The 27,768-nt window shown below is 37.3% G+C and overlaps 1 protein-coding gene across 1 annotated transcript in view; it reads left to right on the top strand.

The window, feature by feature from the left end:
* The window catches only part of LOC108704175 (ras-related protein Rab-28-like), a 74,847-nt gene that overhangs the window by 29,674 nt on the left and 17,405 nt on the right, over window positions 1-27,768 (top strand). The window contains exons 4-5 of the mRNA XM_041577822.1: window positions 4,352-4,481; window positions 4,827-4,918. Of these exons, the coding sequence (XP_041433756.1) occupies window positions 4,352-4,481; window positions 4,827-4,918 (222 nt within the window). The remainder of the gene's footprint in view (window positions 1-4,351; window positions 4,482-4,826; window positions 4,919-27,768) is intronic.

Below are 27,768 nucleotides of genomic sequence, written 5' to 3'. Positions count from 1 at the left end.
ACAAACAAAACCTAACAAAATAACTGCCTTTTGCACAAATTCTGCATGTAGAGAGACATGATGTCTGGGGATTTTAATAGAGTCACCTCTAATACATCTTCTAGGCAATAGGAGCCCCTCTATAAGATATATTGGATCATTCATCTGACACCCAACTCCTGAATGAAGAGAGAACGAAGAGAAACAGATACTGAGAAATGACTAGTGAAGATAATCTTGATTATTTCAGAAACGGTACAGAATTTTTAATTGATTGTATTTAGAAAGTTTCTTATTTCAGTATGATGAAGCTAATATTAAGGGGCCCATTCACTAAGCTCGAGTGAAGGAATAGAGGAAAATAGAGGAAAAATAGTTCGATTTTCGAATGTTTTTTTTGGCTACTTCGACCTTCGACTACGACCTTCGACTTCGAATCGAACGATTCGAACTAAAAATCGTTAGACTATTCAATAATCGAAGTACTGTCTCTTTAAAAATTTCTTCGACCCCCTAGTTCGCCACCTAAAACCTACCGAGGCCAGTGTTAGCCTATGGGGAAGGTCCCCATAGGCTTGCTGACACTTTTCTGACCGAAGGATAATCCTTCGATCGATGGATTAAAATCCTTCGAATCGTTCGATTCGAAGGATTTAATCGCTCGATCGAACGAATTGCGCAAAATCCTTCGACTTCGATATTCAAAGTCGAAGGATTTTAATTCGGCAATCGAATATCGAGGGTTAATTAACCCTCTATATTCGACCCTAGGTAAATACGCCCCTAGATTTTCATTTTCACGATAGTTCCCTTTTAAGTGATCAGCCACTGATGTGGGTTCTTATGCTAGAGACCCACTTCCTTATGACGCTGGACAAGTCACTTAATCTCCTGGTGTCCCGGCTACTTAGTGCACCTATAATATCGGCTTTGCTTGCTGTAAAAGCGGTTTGAGTCCCATGGGACTAAAATAATTCCCTTTCCCTTTTACCTGACTCGCTGCAGAACTTTATGTGAAGGTATGGTGGCCCTTTAACCTCACAAACAGTAAACAGCAATTGTGATGATCTAGATCGGGGATGTTCAAATAAAGGGCCTTCAGTCAGATTTGGTATTTCAAAGGATTAATAGTTTGTAGGATATTCTTGATGTAACACCATTTAGTCAGCGAACATTGAATGTATCAATAATCATCCCACAACGCGCAAAAAAATAGAAGCATTTATGCCCTTTAAAGCAGTCCAGGAAAGAGATTTCTCTCAATGTAGATCACTGTAACCTGTAGCATTTTTTTTATGTATAAGTCTAATTAATTTAGTATGCCTGAGCTGCTTAATCGTGTGAAACTATTTGCATTAGTGGTGCTGTACATATAAAGAAACACATACATACTGCATCATTTAACCTTGCTATTAAGAGGAAGGAAGGGAACACACGCTGCTGGGATTATATTATTTTTTATTAGAGTTTATTATATTTTGATTACACTACTCCCTTTGTGTATTTTTTCATACACCCAGCCTTATTTTGAAAGCTTAAAACAACCCCCCCCCTAATAATTTTTTCATTGCAGTTGCGTACACAGCCAAATCTTAAAGGAATTTTAAAATCTAGGGAGACTATAATAGGCACCATTATACTTTTCTATGAAATGCCTAATAAATCAGCTGCAATAGGTATAACCACCCACCCTTGCCATTTTGAAACAGGAATTTTGGAACTACACTTTCAGTGGAAAGATAATCAGCAAACTTACATTTTTGCCCCAACGACATGCTTCAGTTATTAAAAGAAAAATATTTTCTTAATTTGAAATGAAAACGAACAAATGTCAGGCACAATGATACATTGCCGAATGCTTACTCTTGATTGCAAATCCAATATATGTGAGACTGGAGAATTAAGAAGCAATGAAGTTTAATATTAATATAATTTGGATTTATGTAGAGCTGAAGTAAATCTGCCTTGAACTGGCTTGCTAGTTCAGCTCTGCAAAATGCCTTGTTTGTAGATCCCCAGCTGCTTTAGAGAGACGACTTCTCATTTCCAGGCATTGTGGCTTGGGTCAGATGTGAAAATCACAGTAATTAGTAGAGGATTTTTGGGAAATCAACACCACAGGTACAGTTTTCAGAGCAAGTCCCCTGGAGAGAGAGAAGGAGGGAAAAAAAGTGATATAAGTAAAAGAGGAAATTAACAGTGATCCTACACCCTCCAATTTAATCATAAACTACAAGGATACTGAAGTAAGAGGGGGAAAAAAACCTGAGAACATGTTGGTGCAAACAATATAAAGAGGAAAAAAATGTAAACGTGGATTTTGTACATGAAAAGGACTTAGGAATGTATAAAATAGAGGTTTTAGGGTTTGCTGGAAAATCATTTTCCTGGCTGTAAATTATCAACAACTTGCCAGTTACTGGGCTAATGTCATAAACATGTTACACAAAAAGGTTCTACTGGTAAAACTTTTAATCTTTATTTAATGGTATTTCGAACCACCAAAAGTAATATGCTTAGTTATTGGTTATATTCTTAGACGTTTAGAGGCTCAATTTTGATTGAGGGGTTATTTAATAAAGAAATCGAATATCTAAAACTGCCATGAATTTTACTGACTCGAAAACTTGAACTGAATTCAATTCGAATTTGATTAAACTCGATTAGAGTTTTTTCTCCAAAAAAAATCAGAAGTAAGAAAAGCTAGAATCATGTCCAAATTGATGCCTGGACCTCTCCCATTGACTTATACATGAACTCGGCAGGTTTTAGGGGGCAAATAGCCAAATTTGAATTTTTAAAGGGCCAGCTTTTGGTAAACCTCGAAATTTGAATTAAAATTTGAATTGAGTTTAGATAAGTCACAACTCAAATTTGAGAGTTTTGACCAAAAAAAAAATTAGAAAATTAGATTTTGAATTTTGAATTCAATCCTTAAAGGAGAACCAAACCCTTAATTATAAAAACCCCTACCTTACATAGACCCCCCCCCCCCCTGCTCCCCCCTTCGGTAAATGCCCCTAACTCTTTACTTACCTTTATTTGCAGATTCAGCGCAGCGAGCTCACGGGCACCATCTTCTGGCTCTTCAGGTCTTCTTCCAGTGCTTCGGCAATTTCCGTCAATTTTGGCACATGCACAGTAGTCAAAACCCCAAAGTGCAGATATGGCACTTACTTCCCGAAGAAGACCAAAGAGAAGAAGATGGCTCTCCGCTTCGCTGAATCTGAAGAGAGGTAAGAAAATAGTTAGGGGCATTTACCGAAGGTAACAGCTAGGCTGGGGGGGGGGGGGAGCAGGGAGGAACAGTAACACCAAAAAAATGAAACTGTTTTAAAAGAATGCCAATATAATGTAGTATTGTCCTGCACTGGTAAAACTGGTGTGTTTGCTTCAGAAACACTACTATAGTTTATATAAATAAGCTGCTGTGTAGCCATGGGGGCAGCCATTCAAGCACAGGATACACAGTAGATAACAGATAAGTACTACTATAGTTTATATAAACAAGCTGTTGTGTAGCCATGGGGGCAGCCATTCAAAGCTGAAAAGGAGAGAAGGTACAGGATACACAGCAGATAACGGATAAGCTCTGTAATATACAATGGGATTCTGCAGAACTTACCTGTTTTATACTGTGTATCCTGTGCTTGAATGGCTGCCCCCATGGCTACACAGCAGCTTGTTTATATAAACTATAGTAGTACTTATCTGTTATCTACTGTGTATCCTGTGCTTGAATGGCTGCCCCCATGGCTACACAGCAGCTTGTTTATATAAACTAAGCGAGTTTTTTCAAATTTTATTTTATGGTTAAAGCTGCCAAATTCGACTAAGGAGTTATCTAGATTCAATTTGAGTTTTTTTAAAAAATTCTAATTTGATTTTCAAGATTTATCATACACTGGCCCTAAGAATTTAAGTTTGACTATTCGCCCCCTAAAACCTACCGAATTGCTGTTTAAGTCAATGGTATAGGTCCAGGGATCAATTTGGAGATATTTGCAGCCTTTCTGACATTTGAGTTTTTTCCAGTGAAAAAACTCAAATCAAGTTTGATCGAATTAGATTCGAATTAGATTCGAATTTTCGGGTCATTTAAATTCGTCCGAGTTGGAAAAATTTGATTTTATTAATAAATTTCGGTTAGTCGAATTTGTGGGAGTTTAGGGGAGTTTTAAAAACTCACATGAATTTGAAATCTGACCCTTGATAATTGTGCCTCTTATTGATAACCTCTGGGTAATCCTTTGTTTCAATGAAATAATCACTCATGGTACCTAAACTACTGACATCCATCAAACTAGTCTTTTTTAACATGCCTGGTTCTCTGTTTTTACACAGGACTGACAATGAATTCATGTTTTCTCAGGGAGTTCTTTTGGTGTATGATATCACAAATTATCAGAGCTTTGAAAATTTAGAAGACTGGCTTTCAATGGTGAAGAAAGTAAACGAAGAATCCGAAAGACAACCTTTTGTTGCCCTTGTTGGTAATAAAAGTAAGTGCTGGCTATAACATTGGTGATCTATTTGTTATATGTATAATGTGCAAAATTAAATTCAATACTGGAGCTTTTAGAATTCTGAGTTTAGAGCAGTGTAATCAGGGTTTTTTTTAGGTTCAGTTTTTATTTTAGGAGTTATTTGTCCATCATCTTTCACACTTTGATACCCTAAAGAGCACAATGGGGGAAATATATACATCTCCATTTCTCTCCCCAGAACCTCATTTCTTAAGTGAGATTTTTTAAGGGAATGTTCACCTTAAAATCATGTTGTAGACAAACATATTTTAAAGTCAGTTGTTATTTTTGTCTTTAGATTTATTTTTGTTGTTTTTAAAGGATTTAACTACTACAATTCAAGCTTGTTGCTAGGGCCTCTTACCATTGCCACAAGACAGAGCATAGCATGTAAGTTTGGAAGATTAATACAGGTATAGGATCCCTTATCCGGAAACCCGATATCCAGAAAGCTCTGAATTACGGAAAGGCCATCTCCCATAGACTCCATTTTATCCAAATAATCCAAAATTTTAAAAATGATTTCCTTTTTCTCTGTAATAATAATAAAACAGTAGCTTGTACTTGATCCCAGCTAAGATATAATTAATCCTTATTGGAAGTAAAACCAGTCTATTGGGTTTATATAATGTTTAAATGAATTTTTAGTAGACTTAAGACACGAAGACCCAAATTACTGAAAGATCCCTTATCCGGAAAACCCCAGGTACCGAGCATTCTGGATAACAGGTCCCATACCTGTAGCAGAAATCTTGCACAGAGTGTAATAAAGAGAAAGGGAATGTTTAGTATTTTTATAAACAAGGTGGGTTTATAAAAAAAAATGTTTTAAACAGATGAGAAATTGTTTTCTACAGATGGACATGATCCCTCATATTTAGAGGAAACCATGATATTCCTCCTCTGATTTTAAGTTCTGCTTCACCTTGTTAAAGAGATGGATTTTGGATCTTGAAATCCCTTTGATTTGTTATAGAATAGCTAATTCTAATTCTAAATTCTAAATTGCCATTTTGCCTTAATTTTTTTTAGTATAGATTTTGAATTATTTGCCCTCTTCTGACTCTTCCCAGCTTTGAAATTAGGGTCACTGACCCCATCTAAAAACCAAATGCTCTGTAAAGGCTATAAATGTATTGTAGTTGTTACTTTTTATTACTCATCTTTCTACTCAGGCCTCTCCTATTCATATTCTCGTCTCTTATTCAAATCAATGCATGGTTGCTAGGGGAATTTAAACCATAGTAACCAGATTGCTGAAATTGCCAACTGGAGAGCTGCTGAATAAAAAGCTAAAACATTTAAAAACCACAAATAAAAACTTTAAACCAAATTGTCTCAGAATATCACTCTCTACATCAGGGGCCCCCAACCTTTTTTACCCGTGAGCAAAAACTTCCTGGGGTGCTAAATAAGGGCTGTAATTGGCTATTTGGTGGCCCCTATGTGGACTTTCAGCCTACAGGAGACTCTGTTCGGCAGTACATCTGGTTTTTATGCAACTAAAACTTGCATCCAAGCCTGGAATTGATAAATAAGCACCTGCTTTGAGGCCACTGGGAGCAACATCCAAGGGGTTGGAGAGCAACATATTGTACATGAGTCAGTGGTTGGGGATCACTGCTCTACATAATACTAAAAGTTCATTCAAACGTGAACAGCCCCTTTAAATGCATGAAAATGATGCTGCATGAGCCATTTGGCTACAGATCCAAACTTCTTTAGGACAGCTATTAACTATGTATCCCAATTTACCTGCAGGCTGGGCTTTCAGAAGTATCTTGTAGAGCCAACCACCCTTTAGACTGGGGCCCATATCTAAACCGCTTACTCCCATCCAATAGGGAGCCAGGGAACTGCTACTCTAGGATTCTTGCATAAAAATATGGTAATTTTCTTAAGTACAGTGTTGGGAGCAAAGTGCAAAAATAGGAGCAATTCCTAGTGTTCTTTTTCTACTTTGTGTCCTGCTCTTCCTTGTATTATAGGAAATTGCAAAAAAAAAAAAAAAAAATGAAAAACCTTGCTACTTTTGACACTTTTGGGTTTTCTGTAAAATTGGCCCCACTGATTTCAACATGGGCTAGTTCAGAGGGCAAAACTGTTCTCTGTTAAAGGAGAACTAAAGCTTAACTAAAGAAGTAGCTAGAAATGTACATTAGGGGGCCGATTCACAAAGGGTCGAATATCGAGGGTTAATTAACCCTCGATATTTGACTGGGAATTAAAATCCTTCGAATATCGAAGTTGAAGGATTTTAGCGCAAATAGTGCGTTTGAAGGATTATTCCTTCGATCGATCGATAAAATCCTTCGAATCGAACGATTCGAAAGATTTTAATCCAACGATCGAAGGAATATCCTTCGATCAAAAAAAAGTTAGCCAAGCCTATGGGGACCTTCCCCATAGGCTAACATTGAGTTCGGTAGCTTTTAGGTTGGCGAACTAGGGGTCGAAATTTTTTCTTAAAGAGACAGTACTTCGACTATCGAATGGTCGAATGGTCGAACGATTTTTATTTCGAATAGTTCTAATCGAAGTCGTAGTCGAAGGTCGTAGTAACTCATTCGATGGTCGAAGTAGCCCAAAAAACACTTTGAAATTCGAATTTTTTTTACTTCGAATCCTTCACTCGAAGTTAGTGAATCGGCCCCTATGTTTTTTGCTTCTGTACCAGCCCCAAAACAACCACAGCCCTTTAGCAGTAAAGATCTGTGTCTCCAAAGATGCCCCAGTAGCTCCCCATCTTCTTTTCTGCTGATTCACTGCACATGCTCTGTGCTGCTGTCACTTACTGAGCTAAGTTACCCACTCATAATATACAGTACACATAGGTGATTATTTATCAAAGTCCTAATTTATCTCAATATTTTTTGCTACAAACTCTGATCAAATCTGCTCGGGTTTTTTTGCGATTATTTATTATTACATTTTCCCAAAAATTTGCTTTGCTGGAAAAACTCAGATTTTCAAGAATTTTCCGGATTTTTCATCCAATTTTTTCAGATTTTTCACCCGAAAACTCTGATTTTTGCCTGAAAACTTCGGGGTATTGCATGAAACCCAGCGCACATCAAAAAATCATTGGAACTTCTCCCATTGGGGCAAATTCACTACGGCTTCTCTCACAGTGCCAGGCGTAGATTCACCAGGACAACGCTAATTCACTAAAATTGGAAGTTGCGTCCAGGGCGCTGAACGCTCGTGAGTTGCGCTAGCGTTACTGCGCCAAGCGAAGCGGAGTTGCGCTAGCGTTGCCTAATTTGCATATGGTTGGAAGTTAAAGTTCAATTGACGTATATGTTGCAGCAAATACATTACACTACACAAGCCCGGGAAACCTTAATAAAATAAAATAGAGTTGTTATAGTGCCCTACACATGAGCCCAGTGTATAGTTTATGTGCCATATGTTAGGAAATGTAGGGGGGAAGCCGGTTACCCCAACAAATTTACACTCTTTTGAAGCCTATCACCCTGAAAAAAGGAAAAGACGCCAGCGTTTTGTGGGACTTTCAATTTTGAAAATTTCAATAGTTGAAAATTTTCAACTATTTTTTTAGAAACTCCTATCTACTCTATTGCACTTCGACTGGTCTGAGGTGGCTAAGGCAAGTCTGGCGCAAGAGGTAACGTTCAGTAAAATGCACATCGTAGTGAATTCGCGTAGTTACGTCCATTCGCCAGAGTGCAAATTCGCCAGGCGTTAGGGAGTGAAGTACCGCTAGAGTTTATCTCCTTTCATTAGTAAAGTTACACCAGCGACCTTTAGTAAATTGGTGAAGTACTGAAATGACGTCATACTGGCGAATTTTAACAAGCGTTAGTCACTTCGCCCTTTAGTAAATTTGCCCCATTGACTTTTATGCAACCTCGACAGGTCTGAGATGGCGGATTTTCTGATTTTGACTTATCCATCCATGGGGTTTAATAAATTCCGAAAAATGTAAAAGTCCGATTTTATAAAAAAAAAATTACGAATTTTTTGTTATTTTTGCATTCGAAGTTTAGTAAATAACCCCCATAGAATATAAATGACACAATATAATGCTGATTAGACATTAATAACAGATACAGCATGGCAGCACAGAAACCAGTGCAATTAGCATCATAATTTAATAATCAGCCCTGTAGCATCAGCTTATATTACAGGGGAAGCTCATTTTCTGCTGGATAATTAGTGACGAGCCCTAAGCTTAGCTTCTCAACAGCCAATCAGAGCCCACTGAGCATGTGAGTGTCACAGACACTTTCCAAGATGGTGACCCCCTGTGACAAGTTTGAAGTCCTGGATCATTGCTGCTATTGACAAGCTGAAACTTTAGGCTGCTGCAATAAGTTCACTAGATAAAATATGGCATGTTTAGCCATATTCATTTTTAGGGTTTAGTTCTCCTTTAAACATCTTATAAGAGTTTACTGTAAAATAAACCCAGTGGTTTAACCAAGAATTGCTTTTAACGTGTCACATGTTTGAAAAATGTATTTTGCTTAATCTTATTTTTTTTGGAAATCTGGAATAACCTTGCTTGCTCTGCCTGCTCGCTGTCTCTGATGAATCTTCAAGTGTCAAACCTGCATTCTTACTAGAGATATTATAAACAGGTATTAACCCAGGATGTATGAGAGCTGCACTCCTCTTGATTTATAGTCCCTTTGATTGTCCCAGGGGCACTGGTTATCTAGTGTTTCTAGTAAGGGTAGGAATTATCAGACAACATGGATGGATGAACGATTTCAACGTATTGATATTAACCAGATCTTTCCCCTGCTCCCTTATAGAGACTAATAACTCAGATCTTTAAACAGTCTACTTGACAGACAGGGGCAAGTAGGAGAGTGCATCAACCCTAATTAAGAATGTTGACTGTCTGTACACTCCAGCTATGATAAATTGCCCCAACATCTCTCTGTAAAAAAACAAAAAACTGATGGTTTGTTACACAATGAAGTTTAAAGGTTACATGTTAATGCAGTTTTTAAAGTCTCCTTCTTTGCTTTCAGTTTTGATGTATTATTCTGACAACACTCCTGCAAGAACCATCTTTTTAAATCACAGTTCAATATTTTTCCTTTGTGCGTTACTTATATTTAACATATTCTTATAAATGCCATTAGTAAATCTTGCCTTAAAAATATATTGAAAAAAATACAAATAATAATTTATCTTAAGAGATATATAATACAGGTATGGGATCCGTTATCCGGAAACCCCTTATCCAGAAAGCTTCGAATTACGGAAAGCCCGTCTCCCATAGACTCCATTATAATCAAATAATCCAAAAATGTTTAAATCATTTCTGTTTCTCTGTAATAATAAAACATTACCTTGTACTTGATCCCAACTAAGATATAATTAATCCTTATTGGAAGCAAAACCAGTCTATTGGGTTAATTGAATGTTTACATGATTTTCTAGTAGTCTTAAGGTATGAAGATCCAATTTACAGAAAGATCTGTTATCCAGAAATCCCCATGTGCCTAGCATTCTGGATAACAGATCCCACCTCTTATATATATATATATAAAATCATTGAATAGACCCGCACTCCATTTTGTACAAAATCCAAATTCCTTTTATTGTGTACAAAAATCCGATGTTTCGCCCCCATTGGGGCCTTTTTGAAGGATACATGAAAAAGGCCCCAATGGGGGCCGAAACTGCAGATTTTTGTACACAATAAAAGGAATTTGAATTTTGCATATATATACTGTGCCCCTTTGGCTATAACTCTACCCCTAACATGGACACAGTAGCAGTTAGCCCTCCTGCACACTGCCCTGAAATCACTGCCCTCCTGTGGTGTTTCTTTCAGTCTAGTGAGTAGTCCAAACCCACCTCAGCTTTACCTCCATGATCTAACACTGTGACATACTTGACAGCGGGGGTCAACGAGGAGCACAATCTGTCACAGTAAGGGGCAGCATAGTTCTCTTAAAGGAGAAGGAGTTCATTCCATAAACCGTGTTCTATGAAAAATATACGTTTTAAAAAGCAGTGAAAATGTGCAAATTGGTTTGAAGCTTTTTGGGAAAAAGTCATTCCAAATATGTTTGCTCACATGAAATTATACCTGTAATTTCATATATTTTTTTTTTTTTTTTAATAATCTCAGAGGGGTTGGTATCATTGTAATCCATCGTATGAATGTAGCCATTACTATATTCTAATTATCACTGCACACTGTCAACATGGGGGAGGCACATTTATCAATATTCGAATTTCAAATTCATATGAGTTTTTTTTTTGACTCACATCACTCGGAATTCGAATTAGATAGTCGGATTCTTAAAGGACTAGAGTTTGATAAAGCTCGAAAATCGAATTAGATTTTTTTTTAAAAAAAAACTCTAATCGAGTTTGGATAATTTCCTAGTCAAATTTGACAGTTTTGACCATAAATTTTTTTTTTTAAAAAAAAAATCGAATTAGAATTTTCATTTTGACCCTTGATAAAACTGTACCTTAGGGGCTGATTCACTAAGGGTCGAATATCAAGGGTTAATTAACCCTCGATATTCGACTGGGAATTGAAATCCTTCGACTTCGAATATCGAAGTCGAAGGATTTAGCGCAGATAGTACGATCAAACGATCGAAGGAATAATCCTTCGATCGAACGATAAAATTCGAAGGATTTAAATCCAACGATCGAAGGAATATCCTTCCCCATAGGCTAACATTGACTTCGGTAGCTTTTAGATGGCAAACTAGGGGGTCGAAGTTTTTTTTAAAGAGACAGTACTTCGACTATCGAATGGTCGAATAGTTGAATGATTTTTACTTTGAATCCTTCGAAGGTCGAAGTAGCACATTCGATGGTCGAAGTAGCCCAAAAAAAACTTTGAAATTCAAAGTTTTTTAACTTCGAATCCTTCACTCAAAGTAAGTGAATCGGCCCCTTAGTGTATGGATTTGCATAAACAAAACTTATTTCATTTTTTAATAATCTTTATAAGCTTATTTCCGTTGGAAACCCAATTTTACTGCAACTGCAGCCGTGCATATAGGTTTAAGTTTATATATCTGGCAAAGAAGACAAATGTCTGATGAATAAAGATGCTGCAGCCACCGTAGCCTGAATGTGCTTCTGTTTTTAGTTTAGGTGCAAATGTTGCTTCTGGCCGTATCCTTCATACTCTGTTCTTCTTACAACAAATGGAAACCCCTAATTGTACCCCAGGGAATAGTTAATCTAGAGTGGACATATGGCGGACAAAAGTTGAGTCTAGTAAATGAAATAAAATTATAAACAGAAAATGTGTGAATGTCTGAAGCGTCTCAGGATATCATGCCTCATAGATTTAACTCACTTGTGGCTAAATTGTCAATCCCTCTTTATTAGCTGCATTCACGTTTAACATGTTTTAACACAAATCCAGCATTAAGCCTGACTTACATTTAATTAAAGTGATCAGTATCTGTTTCCTGATGGTGTTTAGTTTGGAGATGGCAGTTTAATAAAGTAAAAAAAATACTGTACAAAAGTTCTGGCGTTCGTTCTCCAGCAGATAACGTAGGCACGGCTAATCCCTGAGAGGCTGGCAATCTTGTTTATATATAAGAGTATGAAGCGGTCTGTTTATAGCAGGGTATAAAAAATTAACTATGGGCAACATTTTGGCTTCCTGGCTGCAGCTATTACATGTGGTTGCGCTACTCCTGCAAAAGGTTAAGTATTAATGGAAAATGTTCACAGCCTTTTTACTCAGAAAAAAAAACATGTTACTTGTAAGTTTTCTTTTGATTTTACTTTTTACAGTTACATTGAAAGTCTTCATTCATTTAGCCATCCATAAAGCAAATATTGTTGCACATGCAGTGGATAATACGTCTTTTTAAGGCTACTTGTGTGGCATGTCACAGATCATTAACTGCAAGCAACCACCTGACTTGAGGAAAGTCTGGAAGCATCATTACAGTGAAGTAGTCTTTTATTTCTTTATCACTGCAACACATTGATCGGGAAGAATGTCACCCCCCCCCCCACCACAATTTCCTATGTATTATCACACAAAGCAACCGATGAGAAGGAAAGACAAGCAGAGAAGTGTGAACAAGCTTTTTAAATGGATATTGGCTCCCCTCTGACAAAGCTGCAGCTGACAACTTTCCTACACGTGGGCTACATGCAAATGTAAAAAGAGTTGGGGAGTAACACAAGCATGAAAAGTTAATTGGGGTGCCAAATAAGGGCTGTAATTGGTTATTTGGTGGCCCCTATGTGGACTGGCAGCCTACAAGAGGCTCTACTTGATACTATACTTAGTTTGTATTAGGGATGCACCGAATCCACTTTTTTGGATTCGGCCGAACCCCGAATCCTTCGTGAAAGATTCGGCCGAATACCGAACCGAATCCAAACCCTAATTTGCATATGCAAAATAGGGGCCGGAAGGGGAAAACATTTTTTACTTCCTTGTTCTCTCACAAAAAGTCACGCAATTTCCCTCCCCGCTCCAAATTTGCATATGCAAATTAGGATTCGGATTCGGTTCGGCCGGGTAGAAGGATTCGGCCGAATCCTGCTGAAAAAGGCCGAATCCTGGCCGAATCCCAAACCGAATCCTGGATTCGGTGCATCCCTAGTTTGTATGCAATTAAAACTTCCCTTCAAGACTGGAATTCAAAAATAATTACCTGCTTTGAGGCCACTGGGAGCAACATCCAAGAGGTTGGAGAGCAACATGTTCCTCACTAGCTACCGGTTGGGGATCACTGTAAGGCTTAAATAATGATAATTATGGTATAATAAAACTTGAATAAGGGTCTCCAATAGGTCTAGTTGTTACTCACCAAGTGTGGCCCAGGTTCACCGCCCTGAGCCCTCAGCACGGGGAGCGGACAGGCCGAAAAATACTTTGGAACAGGCACTCAAAGGTAATCTTCAACCAGGTAGTTGAAGTACAGTAAAAATTATTTATTGTGTCCACAGCCTTACGCGTTTTGTGTTACAAACACTTGGGGGCAGATTCACTAAGCTCGAGTGAAGGATTCGAATGAAAAATACTTCGAATTTCTAAGTATTTTTTTGGTACTTCGACCATCGAATTGGTTAAATTCGTTCGAATTCGAACGAAATCGAACGAATCGAACGAAAAATCGTTCGACTATTCGACCATTCGATAGTCGAAGTACTTGCCCTTTAAAAAAAACTTCGACCCCCTACTTCGGCAGGTAAAACCTACCGAAGTCAATGTTAGCCTATGGGGAAGGTCCCCATAGGCTTGCTAACCTTTTTTTGATCGAAGGATTTTCGTTCAATCGTTGGATTCAAATCCTTCGAATCGTTCGATTCGAAGGATTTAATCGTTCGATCGAACGAAAAATCCTTCGATCGATCGAACGAAGGATTAGCGCTAAATCCTTCGACTTCGATATTCGAAGTCGAAGGATTTCAATTCGAGGGTCGAATTTCGAAGTATTTTTAACTTCGAAATTCGACCCTTAGTGAATCTGCCCCTTGGTCATCCTTTTAACTCTACTTCAACCACCTGGTGGAAGATCGCCTTTATTTGAGTGTCTGTTTCAAAGTATTTTTCAGTGATAATAATGCGGCTGCAATGCCTTCTTTCTAAATATGTGTACAAGTGATGCACAAAAATGTTTTATAATACAATACAGGCATGGAGTTTATTACCCACAAATCTATTATCCAGAAACAGCCAAATTACAGGAAGGCTATCCCCTTAACAGTCAATTTTAATCAAATATAATTTTTTTTTTAATTATCTTCTTTTTCTCTGTATTAAGACAGAGCTTTGTACATGATACAAGCGGCATAAATCTTTGTTGGGGCAAAAAAAAAATCAATTTGTGATTTTTTTTTTTGGTTGATATGGTGATACAAATCATGGAAATATGTATCCGGAAAACACCTGCTTTTTATACCTACACATGGTAAGTATGGGGATTCAACCTGAATAAATGAAGAGTAAATTACTTTGTTTCAACTTTTTTTTGGTCAACCCAAAAAAGCATTCCACCGTTTTATTGGAAATTTGACCACTGTGAATGCGTTTTTTGGAGCAGTCACAACTGCTTCCTTTTATATAATAAATATGCACGTGGAAAACAGCCTGTCTTGCCCTATGGCATTTTTTTCTTTAAATGGAAAAATTAAAAAGAGAACAGCTACCATTTTTTTTTAATAAGTTTTTTTTAAATATCTTTGTATTTTATACAACGAGGGAACTCCTTACCTGAAGATAGAGAGGAGTAAGGAAGAGAAAGGGAGATAAGAGTGGAGAGCATATGCCACATAAAGTATTCCATTCAGTCAGGTTGTTTCGCCATAATCCATGTAACCCAGATCACCTCAATTTTTTCATGGCAGCCTTGAGCACGATAAACTTGTTTGTTTTGGCAGGGAGTCAATTATTTTCTTCCAGAAATTCAGCATGTTGATGATTTCCATTGTAATAATAATAATAGCATAGTAAAATAGCTGCAGATAGCAGATTAGCATAACAGTATAGACTAGCGTCATAGGGGCAAATTCACTAAAGCGAGAAGTGGCTAGCGGTAGCGCAAATTTGCCAGCGTGACGTCATTTCGTTACTTCGCCGATTTACTAACGGACGCTGGCGTAAATTCGCTAGCGAAGTGGACCTACTCTAGTGCTACTTCGCACCCTTACGCCAGGCGAAGTTGAGCTATGGCGAATGGGACGTAACTACGCTAATTCACTAACTTGCACATTTTACTGAAGGTTACCTCTTGCGCCAGGCTTGCCTTCGTCACCTGAGACCAGGCGAAGTGCAATAGAGTAGATAGGGCTTGCTTGAAAAAAAGCTGAAATTTTTTTCTAAGTCCCAAAAAATGCTGGCGTCTTTTCCTTTTTGAAGGGTGATAGGCTGAAAAAGATCGTAAATTTTTTTAGTGGTACCCTCTTTCCCCCATACATTTCCTAACATATGGCACCTAAAGTATACAGTGGGCACATGTATAGGGCAAAATAACAACTCTATTTTATTTTATGAAGCTTTCCCAGCTTGTGTAGTGCTGCTACATATTTGTACTTTAACTTGGCACCGTATGCAAATTAGGCATCGCTAGCGTAACTTCATATCTCTACTCTTTTTTTTTTTTTTTTTTTATAAATTTATTTTTTATTTTCAACAGTTAATTACATACATTCCAGTACAGCAGCATGAAAAATAGAATCTTAAAAGGAGCATCCCATCATACAATTGAACCCCAATCAATTAAAATTCCCTTAAAGTGATATTATTAATAAGTGTCTCTGTATACAGCCAGTATTGTTACAATTCACCATACCTATACATGATACCTGTGCATTATCAATTTAAAATACCAGTGTTGTTTTAAATTACTGTTGTGAATTTAACATATATTATTAATAACTTATATCCTTCCATTTATTAGTTCTTCTTCCCCTTTAAAACCAGTGGCGATGCTAATAGTACTAAATAAGAAGGAAAAATAATTAGTTAATGCCAGTGAACAATAGTGGCAGTGCCAGTGCTAAAATACCCACCAATTACTTGTAGTACTGCAGCGCATTACCCTTGTAGCTTAACCCATATTAGCTAGCGTAACTTCAGTTTGCTTGACGAATTAACGCTAGCGCAACTTCGCTACCATTCGCCTCCCTGAGCGCAACTTCGCATTTTAGTGAATTTGCGTAGCGCTGGCGAAACTACGCCTGACGAAGTGTGGCAGAGTGTGGCGAAGCTGTCGCCGGCAGAACTTCGGATCTTAGTGAATTTGCCCCATAGGCTGGTAGGTGCAGGCTAATAGACAATATATTGGGAAAGGGCAACACTTGTTCAGCATATCATAAAGCCTCCCACCAGAACCATTCCCAGAATACAAGAAAACCAATAGCTTTAGCACTCTTCAGACATGTGTCCGAAACCCCATTGTATATACTGGTCAGCCTGCGAGTAAGTTCTACTCTATTAATAAATTTGGTTTTGATGTATCTATCTTTCACAGAATTAAAACATTAATGGGCTTATTTAACAAAAATCAAATTTGAACAGGTTGAAAAAGTACAAATTTGTGAGTTATAACTTCAAAAAACTCAAATTTTGCTAGGACAAATCACATTGACTTCTACATGAAATTGTAAGCTTTTATTATGCCGAAGTTTTGCTAATCGAGTTTTTTTTAAAAAAAATTTTTGTGTGCTTAATAAATGCTTAACATTAGAAGTTTTGAATATGCAAATCGAATTTGTGAGTTTTTGTGCAAAAAAAATTTAATTTGTGGCAAAAAATAAATAAAAAAGCTGTGTCGCAAGTAGGGTTTATTAGACCACTCCCTCAAACAAATATTTTTCCTGCTGCTAACGATATCAGATATTAGAGTTGGAAAGAGTAGAACTGGTTAAAAGAAAGGGACAGTTTTGAGTATAGACCATTTACGTTAGGGGCTTTGGAAAACTGTAATAATATTACAAACTTTAAAATAAAAATATTAAAAAGAAGATTTATTAAATAGCCACAGCAGTTTAATTAATTTTTATAACGGCAAAGTTGCCCTTTAAGCTGTACTCAGAAACAAGGTACATTGTCCCCTTACACTCATCTTTGCCCCCTTTATAACAAAATGATTCATTAATTTATGAAATATATAAAGTAGAAACCCCATTTTACGTTTTTCAAGGGACCAGAATAAAAACATTAAAAATCTGGGAAAATGTAAAATCAGGGAATTATATTATGCATAATATACAGTATAGGTGGGACCACAAAAAAACAATGAAAGTGAGGAAAAACTTAAAATCAGGGGATGTAAAGTTAAGGTTTCACTGTAGTTAATACAGTAACCGCATTGGAACACTATGGTTTATTGGGCATCTTGGCCTTTTCAACCTTAAGAATTCGCAAATAAACGCAACCATTCTGAACATTATTTGAGCTTTCTATAACGTAATTGTATCCCTTGATAAGCAAGACATTATTGCACGTTTCAGTTTATGTAGCACAGACATCTCAATTTATTCTTCATACTCATGTCTTTCAATTTCCTAAAAGCGGGCTCTTGGAGATCTCTATCATAGAATATCCTTATAAGAGCAAACACAGGTAAAGAAAAGGCTTGCACATAAACTACCTCGGAGTGTAAAGGTCAGGTGTTATAGCATTACTTACTGCCCAAGCCAAGAATAATTTGAGCTGCTACTTTTAATACCATAACTGTGTTATGCTTAAGTGATTGCTTTATAAGTGGAGAGTAACACACTTGGTCCTAAAACTCTTGGCCAAATACTGAAGCTCTTATCAGTAGGATTAATCTAAAAATGCACAAAGAATAATACGATCCTTTTGCCAGTTCTTTCTGAATAGCCTTTAGTTTATGTATGTGTACACAGAAAGCACATTTAAGAGCAATGGGGGCTTAAGAAAGTTGAGGACCTGTTTACGCTTCTGTATTTTTATTGAATTTTGTCTTTTTATTAAACTACTGACATACTTTGCATTTTGCCCAGGCCGGTTTCCCTGGCATACAATTATATCTGATTATAAGTTGTCAATCATTGGCACAAAACGTGTAAGGCTATTTATGTATCTACTTTATGGCCTAAATAAAGTTCTTTTGCAAGCCTGTTTGTATGATCTGTGGGTGCCTGCCGTTTTTTTCTCTTTTGGTTGGATACCTCCACCTCGAGCTGTAGGTCTGAGTAATGAGCACCCAGGCCCCACATATTACTGGTGAGATACTAAACTTTCTAGGTTTTTACATTGGGATTTTCCCTAAATAAAATCTAATCTCAATTCGGACGAATTGAATCGACCTGAACACTCAAATCTAATTTGATTTGAATTCGAAAAACTCTAATCAAATGTGTTTAGAATTAAAAAACTCGAATCTAATTTGATTTGGATTAGAAAAACTTGACTCAAATTTTAAAAAACTTGATTCGAAAACTCAAATGTCAGGAAGGCTGAAAACCTGGACCTCTCCCATTGACTTTTACAGTAATTCAGCGGGTTTTAGGTGGCGAATAGCCGAATTCGAGTTCTTAAAAAGCCAGCGTAAATCTCGAAATTGGAATTTTAATTAAAACTCGAATCGAGTTTGGATAATTCACAATTCAATTTTGCCCCTGAATGTCCTTGTGTCTGTTTATGAATGTGTATAGAAAACGGATCTGCACACACACTGGTTAATGCAGTCGGGGAGTACCCCTTTTATTCAGCCACCAAACATTCAACGTTTCAACCCACCCTTGTGTCTGTTTATGACATCAAATAGAATCCTCCAAAAACATATCTTTGTGGTGGGTCTTAGATATATATCAGTATTTTGGATCTCCATACCTTCAGTTCACTAAAAAAAATAATTTAAACATTAAGGGGCAGATTTATCAAGGGTCGAATTTCGAAGATAAAAATACTTCGAAATTCGACCATCAAATTAAAATACTTTGAATATTGAATTCGAAGTTTTTTCAGTGAATTTAGGTATCCTGCGGTTGAAGTTAAATTGTTTGATCGAACCATTAAATCCTTCGATTCGAACGATTCCGAGGATTTCTGCTATCAATAGAACGATTTTACGTAGAAAACTGCTCTAGAAGGTCCACATAGGCTAACATAGCACTTCGGCAGGTTAAATTTGGTGAAGTATTGAATTCGAAGTTTTTGTAAAGAGACAGTACTTCGATTATCAAATATTCGAACTATTTTACTTTTTAATTTTTTTACTTCGAAAATTCCCTCGAATTCACTTCGACCCTTGATAAATCTGCCCCAAAATAAACCCAATAGACTTTTACCTCCAATAAGGATTGATTATATCTTAAGGTGGCCATACAAGGGCCGATAAAAGCTGCCAACAGACCGTGTCGGCAGCTTATTGGCCCGTGTATGGGGCCCCCGACGGGCTTCACCGATCGAGATCTGGCCGAAAGTCGGCCAGATCTCGATCGGATGGGACGAAAAATCCCGTCGGATCGTGGCCACATCTGTTCGTCGATACGGTCCCGCGATCCGACCCCCGTTTCCCATGCGTTAGGATCCGATCGTTGGGCCCTAGGGCCCACAATCGGATCAGCCCGATATTGCCCACCTCAAGGTGGGCATATCGGGGAGAGATCCGCTCGTTTGGCGACATCGACAAACGAGCGGATCTCTCAGTGTATGGCCACCGTTAGTTGGGATCAAGTAAAAGCTACTGTTTTATTACAGAGAAAAAGGAAATTTGTAACAATTGAATTATTTTATTAAAATGAAGTCTATGGGAGATGGCCATCCCGTAATTCTGAGGTTTCTACATAACAGATCCCATACGTGTACTTTAAAAATCACTAAAAGAAAGTAAAAACATATTGTAAATGTGCATAGTAACTGAGTAAGTTTACAGGAGTTCATTTTTTTTGGGTTTAAATGAATACCTGGAGCAGTGTTTGCTCTAGTTATAGCAATCAGTAGCAACCAATCAGCATTTACCTGGTCTGAAGCAAACAGAAGATTGCTATGGGATACTAGTCCTGGAGCAAATTTTGTTCCATTAATAATGTTATCCTCCTAGCAGTTTCTAAACCAATAAGTTTTAATGTAGCATATGAACTGTATATAGGAAACTAAGTGATAAGGGCAGTCTTGTTTTTAAATAGAAGTCTGATTAGCTGATCAAAAGAAACCAACAAGGTCTTCAAATACAACAAGTGTCTCAGGTTCTTCTTATGAGTTAAATAAGTATTTTATTAAAAAAAACAGAATACTGGAATTAACAGAATCTGATTACAATATCTTTGCAATGAGGCGTCAGATTCAAGAGTACATGGCAGTCAGAATATAAACACATGCTCATGATCAAATTAATGTATTTCATCTGTCTTCAACTAATAACAGTATGTCATGCTATCTATCTGAGAAGGGGCATAAACAGTTTATTTTGTGTTTGGACTAACTTCCTGGAGGTAGTTAATGTGACACACGGTTTGTCTAAAATGAGTAAAACCAGATCAACACTCAAGATGTTTTCCCAATATCCCCAAATTCTGCTCAGAAAACTATTGTGGGAATATATAAGTAGTTAGTTTGTCCGTGGTTAGTTAGTCCGTGGTTAGTTGGACTGGGATTTGAAAGAGATGCTTGTGCAGGATGATGGAAGCCAGGCAGGGAATGAAGGCTGGTGAGTGAGAGAACAGGTGAGGTGAAGTCAAAGGAGAGATCAGCAATACAAGGAATATTGTTGTCAAAGTGTATTATTTAAAGCAATTTGTGCAAATGACATAAAGGTTACCTAGATAAAGGTCCCAGTGGGAACCAAAATGTAGCATAGGTTGGGTACCTGCAGAATACCCACAAACCAGTCAGCCAGAAAAGACCTGGGGGCAAATTTACTAACCTCTGAAAATTCGCCAGTGACCGCTTCGCTCACATCGCAACCCTTCACCAGGTGTAGATTCGCCAAGACAACGCTAATTCATTAAAATCCAAAGTTGCGTCCAAGTGCACCGAACGCTGGCGAAGTAGCACGAGCGTTACTGCGCCAAGTGAAGCAAAGTTGCGCAAGCGTTGCCTAATTTGCCTACGGCGGGAAATTAAAGTTGAATGGACGTACAGTATATGTTGCAGCCAATACGTCACACTACACAAACCCGGGACAACCTTAATAAAATAAAATAGAGTTGTTATATTGCCCTACACATGAGCCCACTGTATAGTTTATGTGCCATATGATAGGAAATGTAGGGGGGAAGCCGGGTACCCCAGAAAAAATGAAGAATATTTTGCAGCCTATTACCCTGAAAAATGAAAAGTCTCCAGCTTTTTTTTTTTCAACTATTTTTGAGGAAGTCCTATCTACTCTATTGCACTTCGCCTGGTATGAGGTGGTGAAGGCAAGTCTGGCGCAAGAGTTCAGTAAAATCCGCATCTTATCGCATTTGCGTAGTTACGTCCATTTGCCAGAGCGCAACTTCACCAGGCGTAAGGGAGCGAAGTACCGCTAGAGTCTATCTCTTTCGCTAGCGTTAGTCACTTTGCCCTTTAGTAAATCTGCCCCCTGATGTACTGACCATGAGGGTGGTCTGCAGGTAGCCAGCAGCCGGTTGGTAGCCGGTTAGGCTGTGGCCAGCTATACAACAGTAAAAAAATATAAAATAAGAGCTCACTGGCAATCTTACCTGTTGGTGACATCACTTCCTGGCCATGTGCCCTCCTTGCCCCAAAGGCTAGTTGTTTCTAGTGCAAGTCATTATCACATTTAATCACACTGGTACCAAAGTCTTTTTGGGTAAGTATGAACCAGCTTGGCACACTATGGTGCAGATTTATCAAGGGTCGAATAGTAAATTCAAATTTTCAAATGTCAAGCCACACTTTTTGAGTTTTAATCCATCTATTCAAATGTAAATTCGAATGTGAGATTTATCATACCTCGACAATGGAAACAGTCCTAATTCAAATATTCTCCACCTAAAACCTGCCGAGTTCATTTACTTTACATTAAGTCAATGGCAGAGGTCCTTGAGCCTTGAGATGTTAATAGCCTTCCTGACATTGAGTTTTTTTGGGAGAAAAACTAGATTCATACGAATCGAATACAATTTGGATGTTCGGGTCGGAACCATTCGATTGATTATTAGCCATTCAAATTTTTTCTTAAACTCCCAGTTGAATTGTGAGTATATTCAAATTTAAAAAAATTCACATGAATTCGAAATTCCACCTTAGATAAATGGGCCTCCATAAATCAGCCAATATTTGTTTCCAACCACCATATATTACCCTCAGTTTAGGCTCTGAACTTCCACCCTGCGCAAGTAGCTAAAATTTATAGTGAAAGCAGCACAGGTAGTACTAACGCTACAGCGTTTATTGGATTAACAGAAAATATGCAATATGCATCATAACAAAATTAGACAGGTGAATAAATTTGGGCACCCCAACAGAGATATTACTTCAATACTTAGTTGAGCTCCTTTTGCAAATGTAACAGCCTCTAGACGCCTCCTATAGCCTTTGATGAGTGTCTGGATTCTGGATGGCTGTATTTTTGACCATTCGTCCGTACAAAATCTCTCCAGTTCAGTTACATTTGATGGCTGCCGAGCATGGACAGTCTGCTTCAAATCATCCCATAGATTTTCCATGATATTCAAGTCGGGGGACTGTAACGGCCATTCCAGAATATTGTACTTCTCCCTCTGCATAAATGTCTTTGTAGATTGCAGTTAGAACATAGGACTGTCCCATTTCCATATATAAGTATGGGACCTGTTATCCAGAATGCTCAGGACCATGGGGTTTTCCGGATAACGGATATTTCTGTAATTTGGATCTCCATACCTTAAGGGGCCCATTTACTTAGTTCGAGTGAAGGAATAAAGGAAAAAAAAGTTTGAATTTCGAATGGTCGAATATGGCTACTTCGACGATCGAATGGGCTCCTTCGACTACGACCTTCGACTTCGAATCAAACGTTTCGAACTAAAAATCGTTCGACTATTCGACCATTCGATAGTCAAAGTATTGTCTCTTTAAAAAATTCTTCGACCCCCTAGTTCGCCACCTAAAACCTACCGAGCCAATGTTAGCCTATGGGGAAGGTCCCCATAGGCTTCCTAACAATTTCCTGATCGAAGGAATATCCTTCGATTCAAAGGATTTAATCGTTTGATCGAACGATTATTCCTTCGATCGTTCAATCGTAGGAATAGCGGTAAATCCTTCGACTTTGATATTCGAAGTCGAAGGATTTTACTTTGACGGTCGAATATCGAGGGTTAATTAACCCTCGATGTTCAACCCTAGGTAAATGTGCCCCTAAGTCTACTAGAAAATATAAACATTAAATAAACTCAATAGGCTGGTTCTGCTTCTAATAAGGATTAATTATATCTTAGTTTGGATGAAGTACAAGCTACTGTTTTATTATTAAAGAGAAAAGGGGAATAATTTTTTAAAATTTGGGTTATTTGGATAAAATGGAGCCTATGGGAGACGGTCCTTCCATAATTCAGAGGTTTCTGGATAACAAATCCCATACCTGTATGTCTGTATAATAACATTTCAATAGGGAGATTTCAATAGGGAAATTTCAAGCAACTCTCTGGGAAAAATGTGTCCTAACCCCTTTTAAAAATAAACCATGCTTCATAAGGGCAGATCTTTATCCAGGAACATGAAAAAATAATATTAAAAAAAAAGTCCTTGACCTCCTAATATGCTTAATTTTGTGGTGGTATCAATGTTTCCATATAATGTTTATACATAAATAGGAATAATAAAGAAATTGCTGTTTTCTTGGTCAATTGTGCAATGACTGTAGCTTATATTTAGAAGTGAAAATATTCCCCAAATTTTAAGCACATGTAAATCAAATGAATAAATTATTAGAGCGTTTTACTTGTCGTTTCTGTGTGGGCTAATCACGATAGGTCATTATTGGCACATTATGTAATTTCACAGCTTGTATGAACAGCTGCAAGCACTTGCAAGGAGAGAATTTCTTTTTCTTAATTAGAATAATTCCACATACAGTAGAACTTCTGCTTTTCATAATTCTCTTTTTCACTTATATACTGTATATATAGTGCGTGCACCTTAGATATTTCACAAGGATGTCTCGCTGCTGTAAGGGAAGGTCTCAGACCCCCTTCTGCGTAATGTTAGACTTTAATTTGAATGCGAGAGATTCATCTTTGACTTCTAAACAAGTTCCTGTATTTTGGAACCTCCCGTCCTTCCTGGAAGTGATAAAAAAAAAATGCATAAACATCTATGTTTCATGTTCTGGTGATGTATTTACCTTAACTGCCTTGTTTTGCTGTAGCCACGGTTTAAATATTTCCCTGGCAGTGATTAATCAAGCAGTGTTGAATTAACAAGCAGTGGCAATATTTAGATCATTTGGGTTAATTTAGCTGTCAGTCATTCAATTGGCCTCCTATACCTCAGGGCCTCTATAAGCAATCTGCTTATGTTTTCCAATCAAAAGGTTAAGGAGACAAAAATGTAATGTTCCATATTAAGGCAGCGTAAACCAACAGTAATTACATGTCACTCATAATGACTGGGAAATTGCCCCTGTATCAATGAGCATTCATTAAATATACGCAACAACACTGTAAGGAGCGCTGGATCCGAAAAAACTGTAACAGATTTTCTTAAAGGTACACATTTGATTTCCTTGACCCATAGAGGGTTATTTATCAAAATCCGAAAATATCTGAAAGTATTTGCTGAAAACTACTCTGACGAAATCCGCACATTTTTTCCCCCCTTATTTATTAATACATTTTCCCGAAAATTTTGTGTGCATGAAAAAACTAGAAAATCGGATCGTACAATTTCTTTGGATTTTCTGTCCGAAAACCACGAAATCTTTGGATTATTGCACGAAATCCAGTGCAGATCAGGATATCTTTGGGACTTCTCCCATTGGCTTATTAGGGTTGCTCAGAATCCAGGATTCGGTTCGGGATTCTGCCTTTTTCAGCAGGATTCTGGCAAATCCTTCTGCCTGGCTGAACCGAATCTGAATCCTACATGATAACGGAATCTGAACTTTCTGCCCAAAACCCGATCACTTTGCAGGACACGACATGATGCAGAATTCCTACTGCCTTCCATTTATTACTTGCGGGAGAACTAAACCCTAAACATGAATATGGTTAAAAATATACACATATACATATAGAGGCATGGGACCTGTTATCCAGAATGTTCGGGATCTGGGGTTTTCCAGATAACAGATCTTTCCATAATTTTGATCTATATACCTTAAGTCTTCTAGAAAATCATGTAAATCAAAAGGCTGGTTTTGATTCCAAAAAGGATTAATTATATCTTAGTTGGGATCAAGTACAAGTTACTGTTTTATTATTACAGAGAAAAAGGAGTCAATGGGAGACAGCCATTCCGTAATTTGGAACTTTCTGGATATCAGGTTTCCGGATAAGAGATCCTATACCTGTACAGAGAAAAAGGAAATTATCTTTAGAAATTTGATGAAAATGGAGTCTATGGGAGACAGCCTATCTGTAATTCAGAGCTTTCTGGATAACAGGTTTCCGGATAACGGATCCCACACCTGTATAATATATATTAACACTTATAAAATGTTTTTACCACAACCATAAAGTAATTGTTTTTGTTCATAATTTGTTCTGCACATTTGAAATCATTCAACTTTTAACAATTAGTTGTTTTAACTAACGAGCCCTGGTTTGGCCAATTTTTATTTACACGTAAGTGCCCTTGCAAAATATTTAAAGCTGAAGATGGCAGTTGTGTAGGGACATCAGGTATTTCTATGGAGATAAGAAAGTATACATTTTAATGTAAATATTATCATTCATACCATTTAGGATTTTGTGCTTTGTAAGTAAAGTCGATCCATCTTGACATTTCTTCCAATTCGGGGGGTCGTGAAATTTCACCATTTTTCAGGATAATAAATAGGCACAGATGGTTTTCTTCTTTCCCCTGCATGTATTAGAAATGAGGCACCATGACCCACCATTAGCTGTAGGGCTTTAATGGTACTTTCTTCACTGTCCCGCAGTCTCGTTTCTGCTTGAGAACTTCTGAACTTGTGTCTGTACAATGTCACGTGAAATGGATGTTACAAATCCTGGAGAATCGCATTATACACACAAAGCTCTGACAGACTTAAGTCTGTAAATCTGATAAAGGGATGTAATCATTATTTGTTTCAGACAATCAATTGTGTGTGATGGAAACCAGAAAAAAAAGTAATAAAACGAAGTAACCAGTTATTTCTGTATTCTCTCTACCTTAGAGAGTCTTTAAGAGTTTGTTTATGGCACCAATTCTTACACAGGGAAGATCTATTTTGTTCATATATGTCACAAGTTAATCCGGCGTATTTTAAATGGAAAATGAAGTGTGTGAACAAATGTAATAATTCACAGTTGACATTTATTAAAGGTCTACCATTCAGGTTTTATAATGTATTATGTACAGATTCAAACCACAATTAAGTGGTTTTTTTTTTCCTTTTTAAACTAATAATAGTATTAGTGGTATTTCCTTTTTACTTATAAACCTTTAAGATTATTAGAACTAAATATTTTAGGTAAAAAAAAACTGTTATTTGCATAGTGAAAGAAGATTTAATTCTAAGAAATATTATACAATATTTAGCAATGTTACAATTTAAAGAATTAATAGTTAACGTAAACGTAGGGGCCCATTTACTTAGTTTGAGTAAAGGAATAGAGGAAAAATAGTTTGAATTTCGAATGGTCGAATATGGTTACTTCGACTATCCAATGGGCTACTTCGACCTTCGACTACTACCTTCGACTTCGAATCGAACGATTCGAACAAAAAATCGTTCGATAGTCAAAGTACTGTCTCTTTAAAAAATTCTTCGACCCCCTAGTTCGCCACCTAAAACCTACCGAGGCCAATGTTAGCCTATGGGGAAGGTCCCCATAGGCTTCCTAACAATTTTCTGATCGAAGGAATATCCTTTGATCAATGGATTAAAATCCTTCGATTCGAAGGATTTAATCGTTCGATCGAATGATTATTCCTTCGATTGTAGGAATAGCGGTAAATCCTTCGACTTCAAAGTCAAAGGATTTTACTTCGAGGGTCGAATATCGAGGGTTAATTAACCCCCGATATTCGACCCTAGGTAAATGTGCCCCGTAATTTCAACCGTAAGATGTATTTGTTTTTTTGCTTTCTGTTCTCTGGTTCTGTCTCTTGAAACTCAGAAATCACTTCTTTTTCAGATCTGTTAATCAGCTGACTTTTACTGCATTGTTTTAAGGAATCAGAATGACAAGTGCAGAGAACATTATTCAGTTATTTATTAAAGTCTGATTTTTTTTCTGGTCTGAGTTTTAAAGGGCAAAAACAATTTTGTTCGTAGAAAGAAAAAACCCAAATTTATTAAACTCTGATGGAGTTAAAAGTCCAAAAAAAAAGTTCTCCAACTTAGACGTGCCGAGTTCATGTAGAAGTCAATGGCAGATGTCCCGTTGATATCCTGATCTGCGCTGGTCGTTCAATAATCTGAAGATTTCATGATTTCTTGGTTTTTGCATGTCAAATCCAAAAAAGTCGAAGGTTTTGGCCGTCAAATTAGAAAAAGTCAACAAATCCCAAAAAATTCATACGATTCGGATTTTTTTTAATGTTTTTTAACGCACAGTAAATTTTCTGAAAAATGTATTGATAAATGGGGCGAAAGTTGGATTTGGTCTGCGTAGTTTTCAGAAAATAGTGAGAACTTTTCCCATTTTGATAAATAACCTAATGGTCAGACAAATACTGCATTCAGTAGCAGTTATAATTACAGGT

Source organism: Xenopus laevis, chromosome 1S (genome assembly GCF_017654675.1).
Source record: "Xenopus laevis strain J_2021 chromosome 1S, Xenopus_laevis_v10.1, whole genome shotgun sequence".
NCBI classification, from domain to species: Eukaryota; Metazoa; Chordata; class Amphibia; order Anura; family Pipidae; genus Xenopus; species Xenopus laevis.
The sequence above is the reverse complement of the archived record's forward strand: the minus strand, read 5'-3'. Positions and strand labels throughout refer to the sequence as shown.